The sequence below is a fragment of the Gossypium arboreum genome, chromosome 4, assembly GCF_025698485.1.
Source record: "Gossypium arboreum isolate Shixiya-1 chromosome 4, ASM2569848v2, whole genome shotgun sequence".
Lineage (NCBI taxonomy): Eukaryota > Viridiplantae > Streptophyta > Magnoliopsida > Malvales > Malvaceae > Gossypium > Gossypium arboreum.
The window spans coordinates 13,918,372-13,945,828 of record NC_069073.1 but is presented as its reverse complement, the minus strand read 5'-3'; the positions used below and the strand labels follow the sequence as shown (position 1 = coordinate 13,945,828).

The window sequence follows — 27,457 nt, the reverse complement described above, 5'->3', positions numbered from 1 at the left end:
TTCATTTTTTCCTACATTTTTTTAAACTGTTAGGAGCTTGAGTGAATATTTTGAGAGGTTTGGTTACTTTGTGGGGCACTGGAGTGACTTTAGGGATGTTGGTTGTAATACCAAAATAGTGGAAACTGATAATATATGCGTATTATGGATTCTAGGTTGTTCGCCTGGTGCTAGTTTAGGGTTGGTCTTGGGTGGGATTTTTTATGGGTTTTACTTTTTACTTTTCAAGATGGGGATTCACTTCCCTAACGCCAAGGGTATCTAAAGATTGTGAGCCATGAACGTCCACGCTCACTGCACTAATAGTTGATACTAAGAATTAACAAGGTAGAGAGCCATACTAAGTTAAAGGTGTCATGTGAGAAGAGTGAAAAAGAGAGATTGTTCAAGGGAAAAATAGATAAGGAGTTTTCTTATATCCCTATTTTCTATTGAGGTGAGAAGGATTTTATATGAGAGGTTTAGGATGTCACGTGTAGACATCTTGAAATACCCTATACCTGACCCGATCGTCGGGTCTAAGTTACTAGATGCCACATTCGTTTCCAAAGAAACTATGATCTCAATACAATTTAATGTAACAATTTATACATACTGTTCTATTCAATACTTCATTATAACATGTTATGTAATCAATTCTGATGTTAAAACAAGCTTAAAGAAGCTCTTTTGATCACTTGAGGTTGAATAAAGACCAAAATAAAAAAATTTCAAACTATGGGGTTAATTTCATGACTTTGGAGGGGGGTTCCAGGTCACGACGTAACTCACTGTCCATTTCTCCTCATGAAATTAAGGACTCGACTGTGCAATGAGATTGCTTATTTTCACAAGGTCCAAATGATGTCTCCGTCGCTGACGTTCGTCAAGCAGGCCACGTGGATTGGCCAGGGTCTTCTTCGGCTAATGATACCTCGATCCCGAATCGAATATTTACTCGCAAGAAGAAAGGTACGCAGTCACTCGTGCGAACTTCCATGTTTACTATTAAAAATAAGATTGATCCTAATCAAATTAGATCTTTTTCCTGGAACCATATCAGGAAACATCTGAATTAACAAAGGAATTTTGAAACGTAGGATACAATCACTTAAACAATTTACCAATTACAACATTTCAATCATTCTTACCATATTATACCATTTACATACACAATGTACAACCAAATGCTTAATTCAAGTTAACATTAGCTACAAATGTTCCAAAGTAACCATTTATGATACAAAAGCGACTCAAAACATAGGTACATGCCAGCTACCGAGAACATAAGGAAACTTTATAAACTTGTTGAGTCGAAAGCTACAGATTGGATGCTAAATCACTTTTTGGGACTTTGAGATCCACCTATACTTGTTCACATAAATAAACAAACTGTACGTTGAGTGATAAAGCTCAATGGTACTTTCATGATTCATTTCAATAACATTAGCATTAATAAGAATCAATACAAGTCACTACATGATTTAATCAGATACCAATTTGGTGCACTAATTCATTTTGGAATTCAAAAAGACCATATCATACCATGCTTTCTAATATATATCACAATCATTTTCCATTCATTTCGAACCGTGCTTATTCATTTCATCATCTAGGTACATATTCATATATATATATATATATATATATATATATATATATATATATATATATATATATATACCAATTTGGTGCTCAATTTCATTTTACCATCTCATTCACTCTCGAGACTATTAGCTTGTTCATATTCAAATCATTTCCAAGTGCTCCTTTTTAATCAGTTCAAATGGTCTTTCACATTTCCACATTTCATATATAATGTATATATATACCAAATTCAATCACATTATAATCAATTCATGTTTTAAAACCCTATTAACTGGACACAAATTCAACAGGGATACACGAATCTATTTCTTTGTCATCCTAGGTTGCTTGACAACAATGACTACTAAAACATGTACATACTACCATCCCAAGTTATCCGACAATGATGGCTTTCACAATTTGTTTACTCTGTCATCCCAGGTTGCCCGACAACGATGACTACTAGAATATGTACATTCTACTGCATCGGGTTTCTATCATTATACCTAACCCTATGGCAAGCCAACTATATTTGACGTTGCTCAAACAATTAATAGGGTAACTAATGTTTCAATTACACATTATATACCAATTCAATATCATAGTTCCATACCATTTCCATCAACAATTCATATCATATATCATTTAGCAATTGCTATCATGCTTGTTTCTACTGTGCTCAAAACAATTCAATTCTTGACATTCAATATCGTTAAACATAATCTAATTCACAAGACAAGTAATTGTAATAACTCGCTTTTTAGTAGTGCCAAAAACGATGGTTTTAGAACCCCATTTGTTGATGATCGAGTCAGTAAAAATTATTATTGATATTTACGAGTCTATTTTAGAATTATATTGAATTTTGGTCTGACGAATTTGTTAAATGAGACAGTTAGTCAGGGTATAAGTGTTTTGACCCTAAAGTCAATTATGTCAAAAAATGAGGTACTAGGACCTCATTTTCGTAAACTAAGCTCGTAAATATTTATATTAAATATTTTCAAATTTATTATATAGATGAATTAAATTTTGGATAGGAAATTTTGCTGAATTAGTGATTAATTAAGGTATAAGGACTAAATCGTAAAAACGTTAAAAGTTTAATCACTATAGATTTTTCATTAGTTAATGGACTAATTTAGCAATTGGACTTTTTTGCTTTGATGGTTGGTGAAGTATGATGCATGTTTCCACAAAGTTAAGTTAAACATACTTATCATTCAATAATTAAAGATTAATAATGCTAATTGAGGTTAATTAATAGTTAAACTTGGTATAAAAAGAAAAACAAAAAGAAAATGAAAGACATTCTTTCTTTCTTCCCAAAACCAATTCAAAGAAGAGGAATATAGGTTTTCCATTGTCGAAGCTTAGGTTTTTCAATTTCTAAGGCAATTTAAGTCATTTTCTTGTAATTTTTATGTTTTTGAAATCCCGAGAGCATTTAGCTAACCCATGGATTAATTTGTAAAACTGTTAAAGTTTACAAAAGTTTCCATTGTTGAATCTTGAAAATTTTGGTACTAAATTGATAGGTTTTGAGCTTAGCTATGAAAAAGGATTAGTTTGTAAAGAAAAATGAGTAATTTTGAACATGGGGACTTAAGTGCAATAATTTCAATTTTAGCATGAAATTTCTATAAATATAGGTTATTGAGGTCTGTAGAAGGATGATATTGAGATCGGTTTTGAAATCGAAGCTCAAATTTCAAAGTTATAACAATTTTGATTTTAGGGACTAAATTGAATAAAATGAAAAGCTTTAGGGAATATCTAATCAATGAAATTGAACAAATATATAGTTATAGTATGTTGTTAAATGATATTTTCAATTGATAATTGAATTAAATTATGGTTTAGATTGAGATTTAAACCAATCGGAGGATATTTGCAAAAAAAAGGAAAATTATGGATTAGTCCCTAACACCTTGTCAATTTTCTCTTTTTCCAGGTAAGTTCATATAGAACTTATTATGTTAATTTTAATTATTTAAGTATTATAGTATCTTGTTTTTTAGTTGAATTGTTGTGGAAATGTTAAGTTGTAACACTGAGTGGATTAAGTTGCAAAGTATGTAATATAGAACATTTTTGAATAAATATGTAGCGATTGATGGTTATGAAATATTTATATAGTAAAGCGGTATGTATAAATAATTATATTAGAGTGATCAAAATGAAAAAATACAGAACAATGCCATGAGAATTTAGTAAATGTTACGATACGAATAGCAAACCTTTATCATTTTAAAGGAATTGGGTGCTGATTAGGGACTACTTTATCGATAGCTAAGATCCAGCATATGTTGCGTATTCTCTACAGCTTGTGCGAGCAACATAGTATAGAGTTAACATAACAATCCTGACCTACAACTTGTGAGAGCAAACCCAAGTGATACAGATTGGGTGCTGGTCAGGGAATTAGTTATCGATGACTGAGATCCAGCATATGTTTCAGGTTCTTTACAGCTTGTGTGAGCAAACCCGAGTTATACAACTTATGTCAGCAAATTATATGTTATCGATTATGTGAGCAATTCAATCTTGAATATCCGAAACTAAATTATCATAGTTCTCCGGCAAAGATATAGACAAATTGATAAAAGAAATGGTTGAAAAATCTAATAAGAAACTTGGTTGACATGGTTTTAATATCGTATAAGTTGAAATGGTATAGCACTATATGGAATATATATGTGATCTAAACACTTTGAGATTATTGTACTAATATGTTAATTTGATGATGGTTTAGTGAAATTGTACAAATAGGTTTACGGATATCAAAAGATTATAACGTTACGCATCTTTGAATTCCTATTGATTAAATGATATAATACTTAGGTAAGTTTAGTTAAATCTCATATGAACTTACTAAGTATTTGATATACTTATTGTTAATTTGACTTATTGGAGATTTCTGACCGTAGAGTATGACGATTAGATCACTTTGGAGCTCACACTCATCTCTCGTTTTGGTAGCCTTTTGAACGTTTTGAGCTCAATTATATGTGGCATGTACTTATGAGTGTCAATTCGTTTGTAATGTTAAACATGTTTGAGGCATAGTTGATTTTGAGCACTTATGATGATGTTAATTCGCCCATGTTCAAAGTGTTGGTATATTAATATGCATATATGAATATGTATTTATAATAAGTTTGGAATGCTTTAATTAACTTGTTGTTTTGAATGAATAAGTGATATGACATGGTATAAATAGGTGGAATGGTTTGGATTAATTCATGTATCTTTGTTGCAAATGTGGCATATAGGTTGAGATGTTCAAAAATATGTTCAAATGGTGTGTTTAGTATGAATTTGATGTGTTTGGAGCAGGTATAGGTTGTGTTTAATGCGCCCCTTTGGCTATTTTGAAAGATGATATGAAATAAGTGTTAAATGACCTTAATATACCCAAAACAGGATTCACATCGCAACACCGTATGGTGGTCATCCCGACGAGAAAAGGCCTGTAATGTCACGTTGAGACGAGAAGCCCCGTCGTCTCAACAAGGCCAAACAATGAGTGACATCACAACGTTGAACGGACTTATGTCGTGACATGACAAACTGTTTTGGCGACGTCACGACGAGGAACTCCTTCAGATCATGATGTCATACTGAACTTTTGAAACCTTTGTAGTTTGGTTCTTATTAGATTTCGAGTCAATGTTTGAGCTTATGAAAGCTCATATAACGCTCAGGAAAAGTATAATTTGTACTAAATGACTCATATGATGGTAGTTAATGATTTCTTATTCAATTTATCTGTTAAATGTCTATAACTATCTTATTTTGTACTGTAGCATTCTGTAGCTCAATCTCAACAACCGGGACAAGCTAGGAATGTTACAGTAATAGTCTTACCTTAATAGTTAATATGCAACAATCATGCATGTATATATATATTAAACTCGAATAATAAAAGTACAAACCGAAATTGTCATTATTCGTCAATGACTCTTAACTTTCCTTTCTTTTGTGACGGTTTAAGGTCATCTTTAGCTACATTTGATAATTCAATGATAGAAGCAACATCAGTTTACATCCAATTAACATTCAAATACATAACCAAACATATTTTTCATTTTATTCAATTTAGTTTCTATATCCGAGATACACATATTTTCCAATATCTAACATCAGATTAAAATTCGGTTTCATATCCTTTCATTAGGAACCTTATAATTCTTATATATAACATAATTTCATGAAAATTTTTAATTTATTCAATTTAGTCCCTAATGTTACAAAGTTATCTAACAAGCTTAATTAGATTTCTAATTTAGTCTTTATCATGATCTAAGCTTATTAACTATCAAATTCAAGCCTAATTAGTCAATTTCTCTATAATAGTAACTTGCTAAGAACTTAACAATTGAATAAATTGATACACGAGCTATCTAAATAAAAATTTCATGAATTTATCTTAAGTACCTTATATAATTTAATAGCCGAGTGTTTTGAACCAAGCTTGAGTTTTCTTCTTTCTTCGCAAGCTTGTACGGTTTAATTAAAGAAAGAAGATGACAATCTTCCACTTAGCTTAATATATATACTTAGATTAGGGTTAGTTAACCTTAATTAGTTTAACTAAATTCATTTAATTAAAGCATATTAATTACTAATTGGGATTATGAAAGCTTAGTAGTTTCATCATCATTCTGCACTAACAACATAAAAAATAATGGTTTAATAACCATTAAGGCCCTTTAGGTAATTGTTATCTAGGTCGATAAGCATTTTTTAAATTAAAACTATATAGAGATTAAAATTTTATAATTTAGTCCCTGAGCTTTAATTAACTATTTTCTCGGTTAAATTACTTAACCGATCTATATATTATCTTAATATCTTTATTAAACTTTATATTTCGTCTTTACAAACTCGATTTACAGAAATGAGATCCCGAGATCTCATTTTTCAACACCGCTTAGAATCGAATCGTTAGACATCTTATTGGTGTATGAGTTGCTTCTTTGTTCCTTAAGAGGAGAAGTAATGTGACCCTTTAAATTGGCGATGTGACAGTATAGGGTAGCTTAACAAGTGATGATTGACTCATTATGATTGAAGTGCTCTAGGAGAGGTGTCAAATGTCAATTGGTCTTGGTTCTAATGAAGGTGTCGAAGATGATATGCAGAGATGGTATAATATGAGCTCATGCCCAAACCCTACAAGGCAATAGAGGAATTCATGGAATATTTTATTTTTTGGTTCAAAAATCAAATGCAATTCATGGTAGCAGGATTACGACGAAGTCTTCGTATTGGTGTGTGACTTCATATGAGGTTGAATCTCATTACTAAATTTACCTATTTATGTTTAAAAAAGAGGAAGAAGAAATCTCATCACAAAATTTGAGCACGGAATGTTTTTAATCCAAACAGGCTTACCCAGAACAAGTTGTAGCACAGACCACTTACATTGATCCAATCAACGAGTCCCCCTAACATAAATTTGCATAAAAATAAGTTTTCACCCACTCACTTGGTCCGACGAAAGCAGGCCACAACCCAATAACATTTAGACTATAGGCCTGATGAGGCCCATGGTACGAGGAATGGAGAAATATTTGTTGAAAATCTTTTGTTGTGGAATTAAAATCAGAAAGTAGGGAAACATAAGACAAAAATGAACTGCAAATGTGGGGCCTCTCTTCATCTTCACCAACTGCATTTCATGTCTGAAGCTGAAAATGAGAACACCCCAACTTCGCTAACTGTTCTTCTTGACCTAACCCATGCCTGCTGAGACTGCTTGCAATGTGCAATGGCTCCTTGAATGGGGCTCTCCATCTCCGCGTTTACACTGCTGCTTCGTTTAAGAACCAGCAAATGCTGTTGTCCATTTGAAGATCCAGATGAATGGCGTTTGCTGGCCATTGAAAACGATCTTCTATGTCCATTTCCATTCATGTCTTGCTCTAATGGAGTTTTCTTTGTTGATTTATAATTACCAAACAAATATCTGAGATAAACCCTAGAAGCCTTCTTCAGTTTTGAACCGATGGAGGATTGCTTCATCAGCTTAAGCTTTTTGGTCCATGATTTCTTCGGGTTTTCACCACTTCCGCCATTTGAATGCTCCAGCTGATCTCCACTAGACTCGGAAGAAGGTGAGATGTCGTTCTTGTGAGGTTCGGTAATGTTGTTTTGCAGCAATTTTTGCACCATTTGCAGGCGAGGAGGAAGGTGAAGAGGAAGGAGTTTCCCTTTGTAAAAAAGCTCATCAGCTGGGGAATTTGTGGGCTCTTTTTCAATGGAAACTGAAGACATTTGGAACTCGAACTCTCTGCTTATGGGGTTGGAGACCATGTTCTTAGAACGTGAGCTCACTTCCATGTCAATGTATTCATCCTCTTCTTCTTCTTCTTCTCCTTCTTCAAGGTTATTTGAGAAGTGGCTTAGTGCAGCCATTTTCAGAAGCTTAAGCAGAGCTTAGTGAGGAGGAGAGGCAATGGAGTTTAGGCAACAAAATAGCGATGGCGACAGAGGGTGTATATATATAATATTTGATCAACCGAGTGTCGTGTACATTGTTGGGCTTGGACGAACTTTCAATGCCCCAGGTTTGTCTCTAAATTTACTCTTGTTTAAATTTAATTATGTGCGGTCCTCTGGGTTGACTTTGGAGATGTGGGAAACCGCTCCCCACATATTTCCAATATTACTCTAATTATATTGTATTATTTTTTTATATTTAAATTATAAAAATTAAATGAATTAAATTTAAGAGTATGAGAAAAGAGTGTTTATTATTGAAAAGCAGTGGAATGTGTCCAAAATGAATAAAAAATGTTTGGTTTGGTTAGTGTAAGAGTAATGATAATAATAAAAAGTGTGATCCAGCAGCTAAAGTTGAGTTTTACAGGATTCCTGGGGTTTGTTTTATTTTTGAGTTTGTTTGTTTGTTAGTTATTGGGGATTCAAGTAATCCACATCTCTCTCCTTAAAATCATCCCATCATACTGCATCTCTTTAGCTTTCTATAAAATAAATAAATACTCCCATTTCTCAATTTTCTTTTTCTTCATTCTTCTCAATTCCTATCATTTTAAGTAAATAATTTGATTATATATATATATATATATATATATATATATATATATGAATATCACATTTTATATAACTGATTATACAAACTTCATTTTAGTCATTAACCTGTCCTTTTAGTGTGTGTGTTTTTTTTAAATTTAAAATTACATTATATATATATATATATTACATTATATAGTCTAAAATTAAAGTTCATGTCCATAACTTATTTTAATGACATATCAATAATTTTTATGTTGAATTATTATATCTTTCATATCAATTTTAAATAAATAATTTTTGAAATTTTAAGTAATATTTAAAAGAATTAGATAAAATTTAAAATTTTATATAAATTTTTAGGTAAGAAAACAAAAAAAACTAAAAGCTTTAAAAATTTTCTTTTGTAATTATATATTTTTTCAATATTTTAGGAAATTTAAATAACTTTTACAATTTATTAATTAATTTTTTCCTCTAGAGATGCATGGGTTAGAAAATTTTAATTTTAATATATATATATAATTTATATATTATCTCTTAAATAAATTAAATTATAATGATAATTTTAATATATATATTAAAATTAACATATTATCTCTTTTACAATTATATAAGTAATTAATTAATATATAAATTAAAAATAATAAGTATTTATTATTAATATATAAATTAATATATTAATTAATATACCCAAAAACTATAAATTTATTTTAAATAATAGTATTTTAAATTTTTTATTTTTAATATATATTTTCTATGTTTTTACTTTCAATTTTTTACGTGTCATTAATTTTTTAAAGATTTTAAATATTAAATTTAAAATAAATTATATTTTAATTAATATAAAGAAACTAATTAAATAATAAATAGAAGAGGCTGAAAGAATGTATGAGTTTTTGAAAAGAATACATGATGGACACTTAAGTGATGAGTGAGAATACAGGGAGGGAAACTGTGAACGACAACACTCTATCATAACTCATCACCTTTTTTAAAAAAATAAATTTTTATTTCTTTTTGTATGTGTTTTGTTTTTGTTGATTTGCATTATTCCCTCCTTCACTCCCCACTATTACCCACTAAACAATATATGCTGCAATCATGCCCAAAAAAGTATATGTTTTTGGTTTATGAATAAACAAACCTAAGGAAAATACATCTCAACTAATGTTTCTACCTATTCATCTTTTCCAACTTGTTTCCTCACCATTCCACTTCAAAGGAGGTTGCTGCCTCAATTTTTTTATTCTATGTAATTACCTTCCTTGGAAATTCTCTTTAAGTCATCCCTTTGTATTAAGAAAAAGCTTGCTCAATTAAAAGTTCTTAAATACTTGTCACATGAATCATCACTAAATCACATTAAGATTCACTCAAATATTTCTCTTATCATATTTAATAAAATTTTACATGATTCTATTACTAGCTAGCTGCACCTTAATAAAGCACTCCATGAATCTACTATCAACGATTCATAACTCTACTATCGACCCTACAAGTAGGACATGTATTCAAAAGGGTCCATACCAAGTTCTTCTATATAAGTTGCCTCCATCTCCATGAAGAGTCCAAGCACTCAACTGTCCCAATTAACCTCCAATTTAAGCACCCAAACACCCTCTAAATTCCACTAGTGGCTCCAAAACATTTTGTATCAAAGTTGTATTTAGTTATAAAAAACTCATATAACTATTTACTATAATATTAAAATATTATTTTAAATAACATTTATAATTAAATTTAAATAAATAACAAATAATAATACAACCCAGACCAATCTATTTAAGAAAAATCATTGCTCAGCTCCCAATCGCATCCAATATAATGGGAAATTTAAAATTTAGTCCTTGGATTCTTTTATATTTTCCATTTTTTTTTTCCGATTTCAATTAAGATTAATTATAGCAAAATGGCATTTCTTATAGCGAAGAATAAAGACGAATGCAAGTACATGTCTTAGAAGCTTGTATAGGTACAGTGTTTTATGTTGTACATATATATATTGATTTATTTGGGAGCCCTTTTGGGTTTTGTAAAGAAAATTTGTATGTTACCAACAAGAAACAAGGTTAGACATTGCTATGTTGAGACGGGACATGACAACTATGATAAACAAACGACAACAACAATAATGATTTGAGTTTTTTCTTTTCAACAATTATGATAAATGCATTGCCTTATTATTTGAGAAATGGAATCTTGATATTTTCCATTGTTAAAATTTAATGTAATATAAGTAAATGTTCTGTACATACAATTATTACACTTTTTTTTCTTCAAAAAGGATTTTAATGATGATAGTTAGTATTTTATCTTGTATTTGTTAATTTGTACAATTTTGATTCTAAATCCTTACCAACTAATCTTTGTCCCATCCTGGTCAAAATTAAAGTGCGTTTTGATCATTTTAGTGTGTTTTAATCAATACCGGCTTGTACCGGTGCATACCGACCCGTACTAGTTGGTATAAGATTTTGATATTTTAAATTATATTTTAAATTTTTATTTTAACCATTTTAGATTTTCTATAATTATATTTAAAATTAAAGGTATTAAATTAAACTATTGAACATGATTAATAATTGTAAAATTTATATTACAATAAATATATTTATATAAATTTAATTGAGATATAATTACATGTATATATATAAATAATATATACTTTGTTAAGAAACTAAAAATTAGGCTATATATATAAATATTTTAAAATACATAATCTATCAAGAAATTAATATATGTAAGAAGAATATTTAAAAATATTGATAACCCAAAACGGTACAACCGTAAGACGTCGGTACCAACCAATACATATCAGTATCTTGATTTCAACACTTTTCCATTATTTCAGTTGTCAAAAAAATGTCAGACATTTCTTGAAAAAATAAATAAAGTAATTTTCCGTTCGTGGAACAAACACAAAGAAAATGGAAAACATTACTTAAATCAAAATACAACTCAAATAACAACTGTTTGATGGATTTGCTATTGTCGAATATGAGGATTTCTCATGTCATTGCGCCACGATTTCATGACAAGTTTGATTGTAAACTTGGCAGACTGAAACTCCCTTATATGGAAAAATACTTAGACAAAAGCCATATCAAACATTGAGAAGAAAAAAAAATAAAAAACCTTTTCAATCGTATCACATTTATCACATGATTGTATGAACAAAACTGAACTAATCAGTCAGACTAAAAACCAACTAAAATACCAATCTGAAATGAAGCATCAACTCAATTTAATACAAACCAATTAAATTGGTTAATTGGTTTTTGATATATATATATTTTTATTTTTATGAACTTCTAATAATTATTTAATTGAGCCAACCATCAATTAAGTTCACCACATTATTCGTAATGGCGATAATCAATCGCAGTAGACATCTATAATAGATAGCAATGATGGAAAGAACGAAATCACAAAATAATACACATAATGGGATGCGACCACTATTTATGTCCCGGAAAAGTAAGAGCAAGAGATATATACCGTTCATGTATGAACAAAAAGAATACCGTCGATGACCTACCACTAAGAAAAAGAGAGTTCCGGGTAGGGTGCTGTCAGGATGAAATGAACCAAAATAATGACCATAACGCCGTGTTACCACCACTATTTATGTCCCCCCAAAATAGTACCAGCAAAAGATAGTATTAGCCCAAATGAATCCCCGCCAAAAGAATGGGGAGTCCAGGGATGCTTAGAGTGGGGTAGGAATTGACAAAGTAGAGACCTCTTCAAGCTCAATCAGATAGGCACCATTGCCAGCACCAGCAAAAGCTTAAGAAAAACAATGCAACAGCAACGACAAAGTTGCTAGCAACGGCCATTTGACTAAGTCATTTTGGACCCTACCTTCTAGAAGAGAGGTTATGAAGGTGGAAAGCTCTTAGATTCAGGCAGCAGTTGACAAAGAAGAGCCTTTGACAAGCTTGGCCAGAGTGACACCATTTCCTGGCATTTAACCAGCAACAACACCATCAAAAAGCTAAGAAAAAAACCAATTTGCTAATTCATTCTGGACCCTACCATTTGGAATAGATTATGAAGGTGGAAAACTCTTAGATTCGGGTAGGATTTGACAGAGAGCTTGACATGAGGGACACTATTGCCAGGCATCCCACCAGCAAAAGTAAAGAAAACCTCTACAGTAACAACACAACTGCTAGCAAGAACCATTTGGCCAAGTCATTTTGGACCTACCTTTTGGAAGAGACTTTTTTATGGTGGAAAGCTCACATCCCACTAGCTTTCATTCCCTGGTGTTGAAAGCATCAGAGCCTCCCCTGCAAAATGAATTTGTTATTCTAAAGATGAAAAAACACATATCCGGAAACCTTTTTCAATGCGGATGATGTTGTTTTCATGGGGTTCACCACTGCCTCTTGCTTCATCCATCTGTCCCATATGTTTTTTGAGGAAAAGGCTGAATCTTTCACATCAGCTTTAAATTTACTCTTTCTTAAGGCTGAAGACATCATCCCGTAAATTGTACAGGTTCATAACTAAATACTGATTCATGTGTTCTATAAATTCCATATTACAGAGTGAAAGTATTTACAGAAGAATCAACTAATGGAAATCCCCATCCAATTTTACAGAAATAACAGCGAAAGCTTGTTTCTTTCTTAAATGCAGTTTTTTGGCAGGTAGATAGTTGATAGTTGATACATGTCGTAATTACATTCTTCACAAGGTTAATTTATGTGATCTATTTACCTGATGCAGAATCACCAGAAATCAACCCCCTTTCAAGTTCATCGAACTCCCAATCACCTATCTCCTCCGAAGTGTAGTCTTGGTTAACCTTCCCAAACTCTGACTCTAGCTTCGCCAGTTCAGCTGCAGCATCTAGCACCGGCTGTGTTTCAGGATTCTCTTTTGTATCAGGTTTAGGTTGTGTTTTGGGATTCTCTTTTGTATCAAGTTTAGGTAGTGTTGATTCCAGAGGTGGGTGTGGAGATAAAATTTCCAGCGGCCTTTCATTGGGACTATCAACCTTTGGAGTCTCCATTTCTAAAATTGGCCTTTCAATGGTTTCAAATTCCACTCTTAACTTTTCAATGTCATCAAATAGCCCTTTAACCTTTGGATCATCTTTCCTGTATAGGAGAGAGGAAGACTGGCTTAAAAACCTAATTTACAGTAAATTGGAAAAATTCAAGGATTGCTTGTTATCTCACCTTGAAGTTGTCCCATGCTTAGCATTAAAATGCTCTCTCAAGTTTTCAACCACACTGAAGATTGTTATAATCTGAAATGGTGAAACAGTTAACAGATAGCTCTAGAACCAGGCAGGTCCAATTCTTTAAAGACTGATAAATAAGCATACAATTACAACTTCTAGATTCACAAACCTCCTAAGCTTAAAATTTGGAATTACAAAAACCCAGGACTAAAATGAAAAATGCTTGAAACTAGTAAAATGTCAGAAAGTAAGCAATATATCTTTTCATTGGTGCAAAAATCCACTAAAAGTAGAAAGAATCAGACAAGGAAGAAAAAGGAGGAGGGAGATTTGCATGTGGAGCATAAATGCTGATAATAGCAACTCATGACATGACACCTTTTGAAGAATAAAAGTTATGAGACTTTTACCTTGGTTTCATAACCCAAATATTCCTCCTCAAGATGTTTCCTTGGATTTGATTCTTTAGAATCATCATTTCTTGCACTAGATTCGGGAAAAAGAAAAAGAATTAAAAACTGAAATAATATAGGCCAGAATAATTTTTCAGGAAATGTAGATTACCTCTCACTCAACTTCTTCAGGTTCTCTGCAAATTTACTGATACGGCTAATTGAAGGGCCTAGCTCTTTCTGCAAGAGTACAATAATTCCAAGAGGAATAATTCCAAGAGGACAAAGGGATATGACCCTCCACTAAATACATGGAAAAACAAAAAAAAAAAAAAAAGAACATACCCATGCCGAACATATATTGTATCCGACATGTACACCCAGGTCCAAGTAACATAGGGAGAGCTATCCATCACTTAAGTTCTCAAAGTAAGTATTTTTTCCAACAGAATGTACTGCATACCTTGTAAGCTGAGAGAAGGGTAATGGTAAAGTTCACAAAATAATCCTCATGTCGCTCCAATTCCTCACTGTAAAATGCAAACAAGTATCAACCAAAATGTTAAAAGGCCAGTATTTAAGTATTTAATTTATAGAATTAAGAGCAGAATTCATAATATTTTCTTTCTTCAGGCAGAGAATTTGAAAAAGCTTCAATGAAGGAGGATAATGAGAAACATAATGTCTGTACTCAACAGAAGAAAAGAATGCCAGATTACATACACGACTTGCTTGTTCTTAGTTTCTACATATGAGGACTGGAGAAGCCAAGTATCTTCCAAGAAATTAATCCATGTATGGAGAACTTTTGCTTCTACTTTACATGCAGAAATCGATTTTGACAGTTCATCTTCCTGTTAACAAATCAGGAAGAATTCTTACATATTTTAACCATAAGATCAAGATGTAGTAATTTATAAACATTACAACTTTATAAAAAAATATAGAAATTAGGAAAGAAAAAAAATCACCACCTTTGTTTTCAGATGGGTAACAATCTGATCATTAGCTTCATAGAAGTGATCTCTTTCTTTCCTGACATTGTGTAGACGTGCATTAGCAGCAACCAACGAGATATGAACCTACAAATATTCCACCAAAATGGTAATGGGGCAGAATCCACCTTTATATACAGAAGGTAGTTAAACACAGACAGAACTTTCTATAACATGAACCCAAAGAAGGTTCAAACCTAAAGGTTTACCAAGCTGCTGTATTAGCATGGTTGTTTTGGGAGCTCCAGTACTTCATAATTGGAAATAATATCCGTTCATTACCCATCAAGTGCAGCAAATTATAATAAAAAAAATTTAAATAGTATAAAGAAATAAAACATTCATAAAAACCATTCTTATACATTTCATGGTAATCAATTTACAAGCTTTAGTGACATAACTTCACCACTCACCCCCAAAATGTAATTAAGTATATAAAAGATTTGCTTCAGTAAAAGTATACAGTCACATCCCAATAAATGAATAACTAAAAGAAAGCTGAACAAAGAAACGGAAATTATACAAGTAAAAAGTAAAAGAGGGAACAAAATAGAATACATGTATGTAATCAGACTCAAACATGCAAAACACATTCCATAAGATGTATACATTTTCCATAATGTAAGCAACAAGAAACTAGAAACAGAATGCAGTAGAAAGACCTTTTTCAGCTCTGCTTCAAGTTGATCTCTTTGTTTCTCGAGCTCAGAAATCTCAGCTACTATTTCCTGGATATTATTCATTGAAGACAAATTCAGATTTCCCACCCAAAACAAGTAAATACACCAAAACTCACAAGCTGAATTGCTCAGACCTGCATGGCTTTCATTGTTTCGATGAAAATCTTATATTGTTGATGAATGCTAATGAAAGCTTAGTCAAAAGTAAATAAATAAACCTTCATTCTTTTTTCATCCTCAAGATGCAAACATAAGACTACCTAGTTGAGTCTCACGTTCTAGCCATTACCCATGTACCTAGGGGGCTATTTGAACAGCATACGCTACCATCTAATCAACAATGTATTACTGCTATGAAGTACCATGATGCAAGAAATCATTAAAATATGGGACCATTCCTTTGTATGCCAGTTAGAGGAAACCGGCCAGGAAATATTTTGATATATACTATATTAAAACTGCCAATGTCATCAACTAGTTAAAGATGCTGAATAAAAGATGTATGATTGGAAGCATAGAAAAAATCTTCCCCAGAGTGACTTAAAGTTGAAACTGGACTTGATTGTAGACAGCAAGAAAACAGGTAGCATTAGGCTCAGAGAAAAATTCTAGCATTCAAATCTTGTACTCTTAACTTAAAGTTGAAAGATAACAAGATTTTCTTTTTGGTCTAGCAGTGCACACAGAGAACACATCAGCACAAGTAAACAACCTTCTCTCTTTCATCAGCTTCATTTGCTTTGACCACACGAACAGTTAAGGCCTCCTCCTTCTGAAGTCTGCCAGTAATACAACAATGACCAGTTCATATGTAACATGTACCTTTCAGAAGTAAATATTTAGATGATTTTTAAACAGAATCAGAAGTAATGAGGCTAAGATTGCTTTATATCTAGCTTCAGTATTCTGTCTTCAAGAAATTCATCCAGAATCCAGACATTATCTGAAGTACAAGTAGAAGCGTTACAGTCAAGCACTCCATGAAATCACCAGATACAGGTTCTGATCCCTTGACCACTTGTGCCAAATAGCATGGCAACCCAAGGCTAACCTTTTCATCATTAATGATAAATAAGATCAACAAGAAGGAAAGTTAGGTCAAAGGTCATACGCAAGACATAAGAAATATAAAACCACACCAAACAGTTCAGCCGACATCCTTTAAAGCAACAGTGATTCAGTCGACCAGATAGAGAGTACATGTTTCTGCAACATGCTTCTACTTTCTTTAAAATTTTCAAATAGGATCCATCTAAAATACGCAGTACTGCTTTTTACTATTTACCACCGAAAATAATCACTGCAAATTTTCTTTTCATAAAACAGAATTATCTAATGAGATGCTTAAATGTTAAAATTAAATAAATCAATTAGTTCACACTGACCCTTTAATAATGTACCACATGAAAAGACGGTGATTAATATTTATGTAGAATAAAGCATTGGTAAAGTCAAATATTACTTTGAACAACTCTAAAAAATCCTTAATATACCTGTGATCTGAAATGCGTTTCTCTGCTTTTATACTGGAATTGGCAAGAGATTCTGATAAGACCTTCAATTTATCAACCTACTCCAATAAACAATATAAAACAGACAAGTTCAAACTGAAGCCTCAAGAAATGCAGCATTTGCCAGAACACACTCATCCTTCTTTAGGAAGAGGAAGCAAAGTTTAACAAAAAGCAGGTTGCATACACATATTCAAGCTTGTTAAAACAATAACCAAGAAACAACCAAATAGCAAGAAAGTTTTACCTTTTGAGCATGAATCTCAGGAGAGTCTCCATTGTTTACAGCAAGCTTCTTTTTCTGTAAAATTCCTTCCAAAGTGGAACGGATTCGTATTTCTGCAAGTGCTACTTTCAGATCCTACCATAAAGATAGGATGATCAGCTTTCAATTGGGAAGTTTAGCATCTGTTTTAGGGGAGACATAGCTATAGTTATAGACAACATTTTATTTCTGTAGGAACTCCCAGTGCCTACTTCCTTTTTGTGCAGCTCTGTCTAGAGAAAATGGTTTATTTGATTTGTAATTCTTAAAGAATTATGCACATAACCAACCATGAAGAAAAAGGAAACAATTAGCATTAAGCAATTACAAGATAAAAAGGAAAAATGAACCAGTATAATGTCACACTAGCAATTCCCCCCCTCCCCCCCCAAAAAAAAGATTAACTAAACAAGAATATCTCAAATTGTTTACTAGATTTTAAACAGGTTTTTTAATCAATATACAACGTCCTATAGCTTATTTTGACTGTAAACTCAAATCAAGCTCACTGCTCACCTCAATAGTTGCTTCAGTCGTCGTTTCAGATGCATTATCATGACCTCCTTTTGGAAGCTTCAGCAAAGTGCTCATTTGGTCAAGTTTTTTCTTCAGATCAGAAGCTTCACTTTCCATTCTGTCATCAGAAATCAAAGAAAAGGTTAATCTCTCTTGCTTAGTAAGTATGGGCAATTGACCACTTCACATTCAAATCCTAAAATTTTCTGGCTAACATTGTGGCTGCGCAACAATATGAACCAAAAAAAATGATAGCAGCACATTCGTAATTTCTTAAAATAAAACGGGCAAGTGTTGGGTACACTAGTAAGGCACATTCCATTCCCAGGGAAAGAACTCAGATTCGAACCCTAGAGACAACATTCTTGGGAGGGGCAGCCATGAACCCCGAAAGGATTAATCTTCGTGAACCATAAAACGGACATGAAGGATACCTTAGCCTTACAAAAAAATAAAAATAAAATGAAGAAGAAGATTTATGCTAAACAAGATGCAAAATTGGAATGTGCAAACTATGATCAAAGTAAATTTTATTCAAGCCTAACAGAAATATCTTAGCTAGATATTAGAAGGTTAAAACTCAATTCCCAAGAGGAAAATAAAATATATGTATAAACTATGAAATAAAAATCCATTTAACTAATACCAGAAACACACAAGATTTTGGCATTATCACAAGCATGAGCTGAGAAAAAGCCAAAGTACAGAACACAAGCCAGGAAATGGAAGCTCCTTGTTTTGAACTACCTTACAAGATCTGCTCTGATCTTCAATCCTGTTATGGCGCTTTGCGCAAATTGAAGCAGTTCCTCCCGTTTAACCTATATGGTCCCATATTAAAAAGATGGGGAAAAAAAGAAGAAAGAAGCTAAAATGCAAATCTTCCTAAAATATAGAACAGGTTTGACTGGTCACCAGCACTTCATCTTGGTAGCTAGAAAAAGCAGTAGCTAGATCCTGTATACTGCTCACTATTGCATTGTGAATTTCTTTTCCTCCGGTGAGGCAGAGCCTGCAAGTATTATTATATAATTAAAGGCAATTGCCAAATTCAATTTAAGTTTCAAGTTAAATATTCATAATGATAAGTTATTTATATTTAACCTACAAGAAGCAATCAATTGTAAAAATCATTTTATGGTAGGAGAAATAGCATCTTTTGCAACATATTCAATGAGAACAGACTTAATTAACTCTAAATATGGTATCCGGGATGTAATAAAGCAATAGACCTAAAATGAGAGGACTAACCCAAACATCTCCAAGAGCAGAGAAATTTCTTCATCATTTGGTGCTTCAATAATCTGAACCATACAAAAGATTCAACCTGCTTTAATCTCAATTATCAGATGCTCTAAAGCCATAAAACTTTTAACAAACAACTTGTGTATTTTCCCAAAACAGCTTTTTCTATCATAAGATTAGCTCATTAAAGTTAGCTAATAATGATAAAAAAGATCTCCAAATCCTGATCATAATTAGATGAAATTTTCAGAAAACCAAACTTACATGAAGTATCCATGATACTCCAGCAGAAAGATAACAAATCTATAAAAATCTTAGATGCACTTAAATTGGATAAAACACAACAGACTTAGAGCTTTTTGGTAATGTTCGTAGAAGATGATTCAATCAATAAATTTGCACTTAATGGTATGTGCACAATTAACGGAACCATGACATGCTGTCATACTGAGGCAGTAAAATTGAGCTCTAATATATCGTATCTGTATCCTTTTATTATCTCCACATTGTCGCTAACCCATTTTATGTAGTCAAAAATAGATTGTTTTGATAGCATAAGGCATAAAAGGCCTTGAAGCAGCCTTACAATTCACCGGAACTGATAGTAACTGATTGATTTAGACAACACATAAAAGAGTAATATTCCACTTCTTGCATAGCACTCCAGACTAAGGACAATTTCCAGTAAAGCCATTGCAGCCTGGGTACATGAAGTGCCGGAACTAGGCTTTAATTTGTTTCTGTTTGGAAAATCATAATTCATTAGTAATCAATAGACAATATCAAAAACTTCACCAGGTTCATGATAATGTCAATTTCTATCTTTCTTTATTTAAATCATGTTTGACTCTTTTATCATTTTCCTGGGTAAGATTAAGATCCACAATAATCTGAAATATTGATTTTTCTAAACCATCATATAATGCTAATTCTCTCCAGAATTAGTGAAAAACACATTACTGATCAAAAGAAAAATAATAACACAAATGACCAAGATGCAAAATCATACCATAGATACTGTTATGCCCTCCAAAGCCTGGCTCTGAAGAAAAACCTCTCTAAAATCCATTGGTGCACCCCCAATATCAGAGTCATAATACAAGACCTATAGATCATTAAGAAGAACCAAAAGATATCAGATACAAGATACTGATGAATTTTGAACATGCCAGCTTATTTCAGGCACGCAACTTACAACCATCCATCAACATCAATAGTTTCAAAATCCAACTGACGTAAAACAATTTAAAGGAAAATATGTGGAACGATGATAAGGTAATCTTTAACCTAAGTCATGAAAGAATACATAATTTACAGCAGACTATTTGGAAAAATGGACCTACCTTTTCCTCTTGTTGAGCAGATATTTAACTGAAAGTCTTAGACATATCATTTACCACTCAATAAGTAAAGCAAGGCATAAGACACTTAAATTTGATTTTCACTAACATAAAGGAAGAACTCACCATAGATGTTCTTTTAGGGTTCTCCCTTTCATCTTCAGAAGCAAGAATTTGCCCAAGGCTCTTTTGACTGCCTTCAGATGATGAACTGGCTAACTTCTCAATTTCTTTGAGTGCAATCAACCAACTTCTCAGCAGCATAACTCTCTCAGAACCCCTACAAGATATTGCTGCTTCCTCTAATCTTTTAACAGTTTGCTTTACACTCCTGACATTCCGAGATGCCTGCATAAGCATACATCTTAAGCAAGCCAGATAGTAATATTACAAGATATCCACAACAAGAGAAAGAATTTCTATGCCTAAACAGAACAAAATGTATTAGTACATTAACTCAAGATAAGGAATGCTAGCTGTTTTTAATATGATAAACGACTAGATCATAAAGCTCTAACTAAGCCACTGGTGTTGATTTCATGTCCTGGTTGATATCAGGTCCTGCCCTAAAAAATGGCCAAAAAGAACTACTGACATGTCAAAATTGAATTTAGACTAAATGTTTTCCTATCCATTTTTGGAAGGGAAATCACCAGAGCCAACTCATGAAATTATAATACAAATGTAATCCCATTTTGATTTTTTTTTTTACAGTACTACTTATAAGTCATTATCCTCTCAATGAAAAATCAAAATATAATTGGAAATAAAAACTAACATTCTTGCAATTTAAAGATAACAAAACTGAGTCTTAAAAGTTACTCCAAAATTGTAAAAAAAAAAAGAAAAAGAAAAAGGTACAACAAAAGTTCGACATGCAAGCCTTTCATACTAACTAAAATTCAGTCTCAAATTAGAATCTCTAGACCTCAACATGCAAATAAATAATAGGAACAATAAAATTATATTTTTAAATTGAAAAAAAGAATGTACAATGCGATCTTGCAAGAGTTTAGCTCCTTCAGCGACAGCTTGACCAGCATGATGAACAACGGTATCGGCGTAGTTCCTGAAGTTTCGAGTAAGGTTATTCTTGTTTCCAACCTCTACCGCTTTGTTCACCGCCGTTCTCAGCCACGACATCTCGTTTCCCTCTCTCGCCGCTGAATCGATCAATGCAATTCGGTTTAATTAATTTTCTTTCGCCAAGGAATTGTCAGGGTTTTGGAGTTTGAAGAAGAGAGAAATGGGGGAAACTCTTTTAATTTATTTTTGTCTGTAATTTGAACGACGACGAAGAAAAGAAAACCAAGTTCGGACGTTGACTTTTTAAAAAGTTGCGACGTCGTTTCGTACGCAACCTCCTCCTACCAGTCTTGTCTGTCTTTAAAAGTCCCCTTTTTTTTCTTCACATTTTTCTCTAAATTTTATCAATTTATTAAGGGTTTTAAATAAGTTATTTATATTTTATTATATTAAATAAAATTTAACTTTAATTTATAACTTTCAGGATGCTGCAACGTCAGTTTTACTCCCAACCTACATCTTTAATATTATTTCATGTTAATTTTATTTTTTCAATTTTAAAATAATATAAAAATATGAAAAGAGAAAAGGTCATTAAAATAATATATTAATTATTTTCTAATTGAGTTGACACACCATTAACTTATGACACTAAATTAATTAAAATTTTATTAATAGTCTAAATAACACTAGAATCTCAACATTTTATCATTTTATTTAGATGAAATTTTATATTTTATTGTATTAAAATCTTAAAATTTTTTAATTTATATTCTAATAAGGTTTTTTGAATAAATATTCTAATAAATTTTAACCATTAATTCATATCATATAAAAATAAACAAAAACATTATTTTTAACCTATAAAGCACTAAATAGTCATCTAATTTTAGGATAAATTATACGTCATTTTAATTTAATGTGTAATTGTATACATAAATTTTTATTCGTGTAACTATACAAATGAAATGTTAATTATGGTTTAAATGTATACTTAAAATTTAATTTTAATTTAATCATATACATTTAAAGAAATAAATATATTAATTTATTTTTATATTGTTCCTGTTGCAATATGATGAGAGGCTATTCCTCTCGAAACAAAAGGATCAAAACCTTTCATACCCCATGCTGGATTTATAGGTTGGACCTTGTCAGTTAGTCCACAAGGGTTCGACACCCATATTCCAACAAAATTTTCCTATGCGCTTATCACAAAAATTTCTAAATCCCAATATACCCAATGCCAGATAGTTACCAAGAAGCACAAGCCAGAAAACACAATATGTGCTCTGGCTACACCTTCATAACTCTAAATACTCAGATTTGTTATAGTTCCCCTTGTAATACTCCAACCGCCCCATGAATTAGTTATTCCTAAACGAGTCATGAAGGCTATAACGAACATATATTGTCTTCACATTGAATCAAGAACGGGATTGGAGGGATCAAAAATAGCTAATTCATATAGAGCCATTGAATTGACCTAGCTAGTAACAAGAGCAGCATGCATTATATGAACAGAAAGCAAGCAGCCGAGATCATTCAATACGACATAAAAAATGACGTTATATCAATAATTGGGTTAATAATTTACAAGAATTGGATCAAATAAAAAAAATTGATGTATAAAATTGTATAAAATCAAAGTTCATGTATACAATTGCACGTTAAATCATAGTTCATGCATAGTTTTGAGATTTATCCCAATATTAAATGATTCCAAGCGAAAAAAAAATCCCATCCTAAGCAGAAAAATTAAACATGAATAAACTAAATAACTATTCTATACAAATATCAAATCTTTTGCGTACAGTTCGATATAAAGATTTATAGAATGATATAAATAAGCTGAGTTGAGCTTCGATTTCACATAAATATTGAATTCAGATGTTTCTTACAGGTCTTTCCTGTCTCACCATTTCAGCAAACATTTTACTCATTGAAATTCCAGCAAGTTCATCATCGTTGACGCCGCTACTGGCTCGGCTGAATTGCCGACTCGTTTCTGAGGTACTAACACGGCTGATATGTGAAGAATGTTCATTGTTTTGATTGGATCTTTCTTCATTCTCTTGTAGTTGAAGTGCGTATTCCAAGTTCCATAGGACCTCTCCCATTGAAGGCCTGCAAATCCCATTTTCTGCCAAGCATTTCTCAATAATATCCCAAAGCTTCCTTAAACAATCTAGTTTTACTTGACCAACAAGGCAAGGATCCACAATTTCTTCCAGTTTCCCACTTCGGTATGATTTCATCCCCCACTCGAGCAAATTTGCCTTTTCTCTGGGAAGTGATGGATCAATAACCGCCCTTCCCGAAAGGACTTCAAGCAAGACAACACCAAAGGAGTACACATCTGATTTCTCTGTTAGTTGCTGCCTTGTCAAATACTCTGGATCAAGATACCCGAAGCTTCCTTTGACCGCGGTACTCACATGTGTCTGATCAATATCAGGACCGGTCTTTGAAAGTCCGAAATCAGCAACTTTAGCCATGAAACGCTTATCGAGTAATATGTTTGCAGACTTGACATCGCGGTGTATGATAGCCTTAGCTGAACCTGTATGAAGATAGTGAAGCCCTTTAGCTGATCCAATGCATATCTCAAGCCTTTGTCTCCAACTCAAACTAGGAAGATTTGAGCCATATAGATGATTCTTGAGTGTCCCATTCTCCATGTACTCATAAATTATGATCATCTCATCTTGTTCATCGCAGTAACCGATCAGTGATACTAAATGTCGATGTCGGAATTGAGATAACATTTCGATCTCGGTCCGGAATTCTGCAAGCCCTTGGTTTGATTGAGGAGTTCCCCTCTTGACTGCAACCTCGGTTTCATCTTTCAATATTCCTCTATAAACCTTACCGAAACCACCAACACCGATTACCAAATTTTCACTGAAATTATCAGTAGCCTCGAGAATTGCCAGAAAAGGAAATCGATAGCCAATCATTGGGCTGGAAAATATGGAAGTTCCATTAGAGTATGTACTTCCAGTAGTATGAACTTTTCGTCCCCGATTCATCAGAAAGTGCTGTTCTTTCCCCAGAACTGGCTTCATTCTTCTTCTTCTTTTTCTTCTTCTGCAGAAAAGAATGACAATCACAACTGAAACAACAACGACAAACGATCCGACAGCAATGACAACTATAACTACAACTTTTATCTCAGAATGTCCCGAGAAAACAACATCGGGAACATCAAGACTGCCCCTAGCATCGTTTATCTTCATGATCTCCAAACCATTGAGGATGACCGTAGGGTTATTGAGCTTAGATGGACCAACACTTACATTAAGCTTAGTACTACCGGATACTCTTGTGCAGACATCCATGAAATATGGGGCACCGAAAACATCCGATGTCCTTGAACCAAGATCAAGGTGACCTGCATGACGTGAATCAATAAAGATTTCAAGAAAGATGGCTTGCTGAGTAGGTTCATTCATTATGTTACAAAAGTGAAGCCGGACAAGATAATCGAAACCCGGGTTAACATCAAAGGTCCATGTCAAGTTTGCATTCAGATTTGGATCACTCGAGTTCAAAATAGTTGCAGTGCCATATACCGATGCAGGAGCAATATCCTCAGTCACTTCAGTAAAATTCACAGCTGAGACATTTGACACCGATGATCCAAGATTATTGTGTATCAGATACGCATTATCTGAGATCCAAAGTCGCCATAAGGTATCGTTTTGAGGAAGAACAGTCGTGTTCCCCATATCGACCCTTGCAACCGTCTCCAGTGCTTGCTCCTGTAGACTCTTGTTACCACCTTGCAGATCAATTGTTCTGACCTCTTCCGGAAAGAGATTATCCGGAACTGAGAAAACTTCCAAGCCATTGATAAAAGCAAATGAATTGACAGCAGGTCTAAAAGTAAGAACCAGTTTATTAGAAGTAATGTTCAAGCAATATTCCTTAACAATATATCCATCCCCCATTTGAGCTTCTCTGAGAAGTGTAAAGTTTTGCGCGAAAACAGAGAATTTCGCCTTCTTCATATCGAACTTTTCGAATACGTAAGCAAAGAAATGAAGCCGAATCCAGTGCCTCCCTTGTTGTTTGATTGGAAAACTGTAATGGGAAGTTGCGTTGAAGATTCTAGCCGTTTGATACAGTGGTGAATCATAGTAAAGTGAGGTTGGATTCGAATTCGAACTCGAAATTGCGAAAATCTGATGTGTGGTTGAAAGATTATATGATGAAGTGGAATTATCAGCTTGAAATATTCTATCACCCACTGATATGTTCTTAATGGATCCACAGTCTATCAAATAGTTATCTACAGGGTTGAATCCTAGTGAAAGATGAAGTAAACCATAGATGGATAAAATCCAAATAATGAAACCAAAATTCCCAGGATTATCCATGAAAGAATCTCCAATGGAGGACAAAGATTGCGGTGGAAATGGCAAATACTAGAGATAATCAAGAGAGACCAATGCATTAAAAACAAGAGATGGTCAAGAACCCAGTAGCAAAAATTAGAAATTGTAGCAGACAGTAACCTATATATATAGACACAGTACACTAAAAGAAAACAGGCTAACCTGTGATAAAAAAAAAGTTGAGAGCTGGGTTGTTACTTCACCGATGGAGCAATTTGAGAAACACCCAATGAACAAATGAATAAATAAAAAGGGTGACCTGAAAACGTCACCTGACACAGTAATTAATCAAAGAGAAAAGATTGAATGAAGATAGCCGACTAATGAAAACAACAACCGCATAAAAAACCCAAGTTGAAAATACAAACAAAAACCGTCACATTCATGAGCTCCACAACTTGTAGCTATTCAAAGCACCAGATAAGAAAATCAAACAGGTAACGAGAAAGCGAACTTCAAACCCAAAAATAATTAAAATGTGTTAAGGATCAACGTGTGGGATGTTTGACAAGTTCATGGGATTGAAAAGAAAATAATAAATGGATTGGAAAGTTGATAAGATTGTAGTTTCAAAAATAATATAAAATAGAAAGGTTGAAGAGGGAAGAGGAAGACAGCTATGAAGGGCAGCTGAGTCTCACTTTCCTGTCGTGAATAACGTTAAAAAGCCTTTGTCGTACGTTTGGTGGTTTTAGTTTATCAGTTCCATGTCCTTGGTTACATCCTTGGTTGGTGTAAGGAAACCAAAAAACAGTTTACAAATCAAACTTAGAATTAAATGGTTCACATAAATATTTTAAGTTTGCGGCATCTCTTTTGTATTAATAATGCTTAAATATGTTTATTGGTTGGGGTTACGTATGAAACATATTATTGAAACTATATGCGTTAGGTCATAATATCAAATATTTTTGCCAAAGTTTGAATTATTTATTAATATTAAAATATTTTTATGAATAATTTATGAAAGATACTATTATTATATAAAAAATTTAAAATTATGTTATGATTAAATTTAAATAAAAAATATTTGTAAGAAAGAATTCATTACTAAAATTGATAGACAGTTCAAATCCACAATGATAGGTTACTAAGTCCATAATTTATTGAAAATAGATTTAAATTTTTAGACAGGTATGATAATTTAAAATTAAAACAATTAAATAGAATATTTTTACATAAAAATATGAAAAATAGTAAATAAATGAGAACTATTTATCACTTAATAGAGAATATTTTAATTAATTAAATTAAAATTTATTTATTTTAATATTATATTA

At 32.5% G+C, this 27,457-nt stretch overlaps 3 protein-coding genes across 3 annotated transcripts; all 3 read right to left on the bottom strand.

Moving 5' to 3' along the window:
- Positions 1-7,236: 7,236 nt before the first annotated feature.
- LOC108458574 (probable membrane-associated kinase regulator 4) lies at positions 7,237-7,989 on the bottom strand. The gene has a single exon (XM_017757987.1). The coding sequence runs from the start codon at positions 7,987-7,989 to the stop codon at positions 7,237-7,239; it is 753 nt and encodes a 250-aa protein (XP_017613476.1).
- Positions 7,990-13,096: 5,107 nt separating this feature from the next.
- On the bottom strand, positions 13,097-22,169 carry LOC108460583 (uncharacterized). Its single transcript, XM_017760127.2, has 18 exons — positions 21,745-22,169; positions 20,878-21,099; positions 20,421-20,516; positions 19,418-19,470; positions 19,082-19,178; positions 18,914-18,987; positions 18,167-18,284; positions 17,633-17,746; positions 17,368-17,444; positions 16,587-16,653; positions 15,857-15,922; positions 15,174-15,281; positions 14,923-15,053; positions 14,663-14,729; positions 14,372-14,439; positions 14,218-14,293; positions 13,803-13,873; positions 13,097-13,721 (listed from the first exon to the last, which is right to left on the bottom strand). Exons 1-18 carry the CDS (start codon positions 21,892-21,894, stop codon positions 13,331-13,333), a joined length of 2,046 nt encoding a protein of 681 aa, XP_017615616.2. The 5' UTR covers positions 21,895-22,169; the 3' UTR covers positions 13,097-13,330.
- Positions 22,170-23,389: 1,220 nt separating this feature from the next.
- LOC108460857 (probable receptor-like protein kinase At2g39360) lies at positions 23,390-26,964 on the bottom strand. Its single transcript, XM_017760544.2, has 2 exons — positions 26,340-26,964; positions 23,390-26,207 (listed from the first exon to the last, which is right to left on the bottom strand). The coding sequence occupies exon 2, from the start codon at positions 26,157-26,159 to the stop codon at positions 23,664-23,666; it is 2,496 nt and encodes an 831-aa protein (XP_017616033.1). The 5' UTR covers positions 26,160-26,207; positions 26,340-26,964; the 3' UTR covers positions 23,390-23,663.
- Between the last annotated feature and the right edge of the window lie 493 nt (positions 26,965-27,457).

Excerpts from the sequence above, each read along its gene's own strand:
- LOC108458574 (XM_017757987.1), bottom strand. The coding sequence starts at position 7,989 with ATGGCTGCACTAAGCCACTTCTCAAATAACCTTGAAGAAGGAGAAGAA.
- LOC108460583 (XM_017760127.2), bottom strand. The coding sequence starts at position 21,894 with ATGTCGTGGCTGAGAACGGCGGTGAACAAAGCGGTAGAGGTTGGAAAC. Across the intron at positions 19,471-20,420 it reads AGGGCATAACAGTATCTATG|ATTATTGAAGCACCAAATGA; the intron begins GTATGATTTTGC and ends TGTATGGTTCAG. Across the intron at positions 14,730-14,922 it reads ACTAAGAACAAGCAAGTCGT|TGAGGAATTGGAGCGACATG; the intron begins GTATGTAATCTG and ends TGCATTTTACAG.
- LOC108460857 (XM_017760544.2), bottom strand. The coding sequence starts at position 26,159 with ATGGATAATCCTGGGAATTTTGGTTTCATTATTTGGATTTTATCCATC.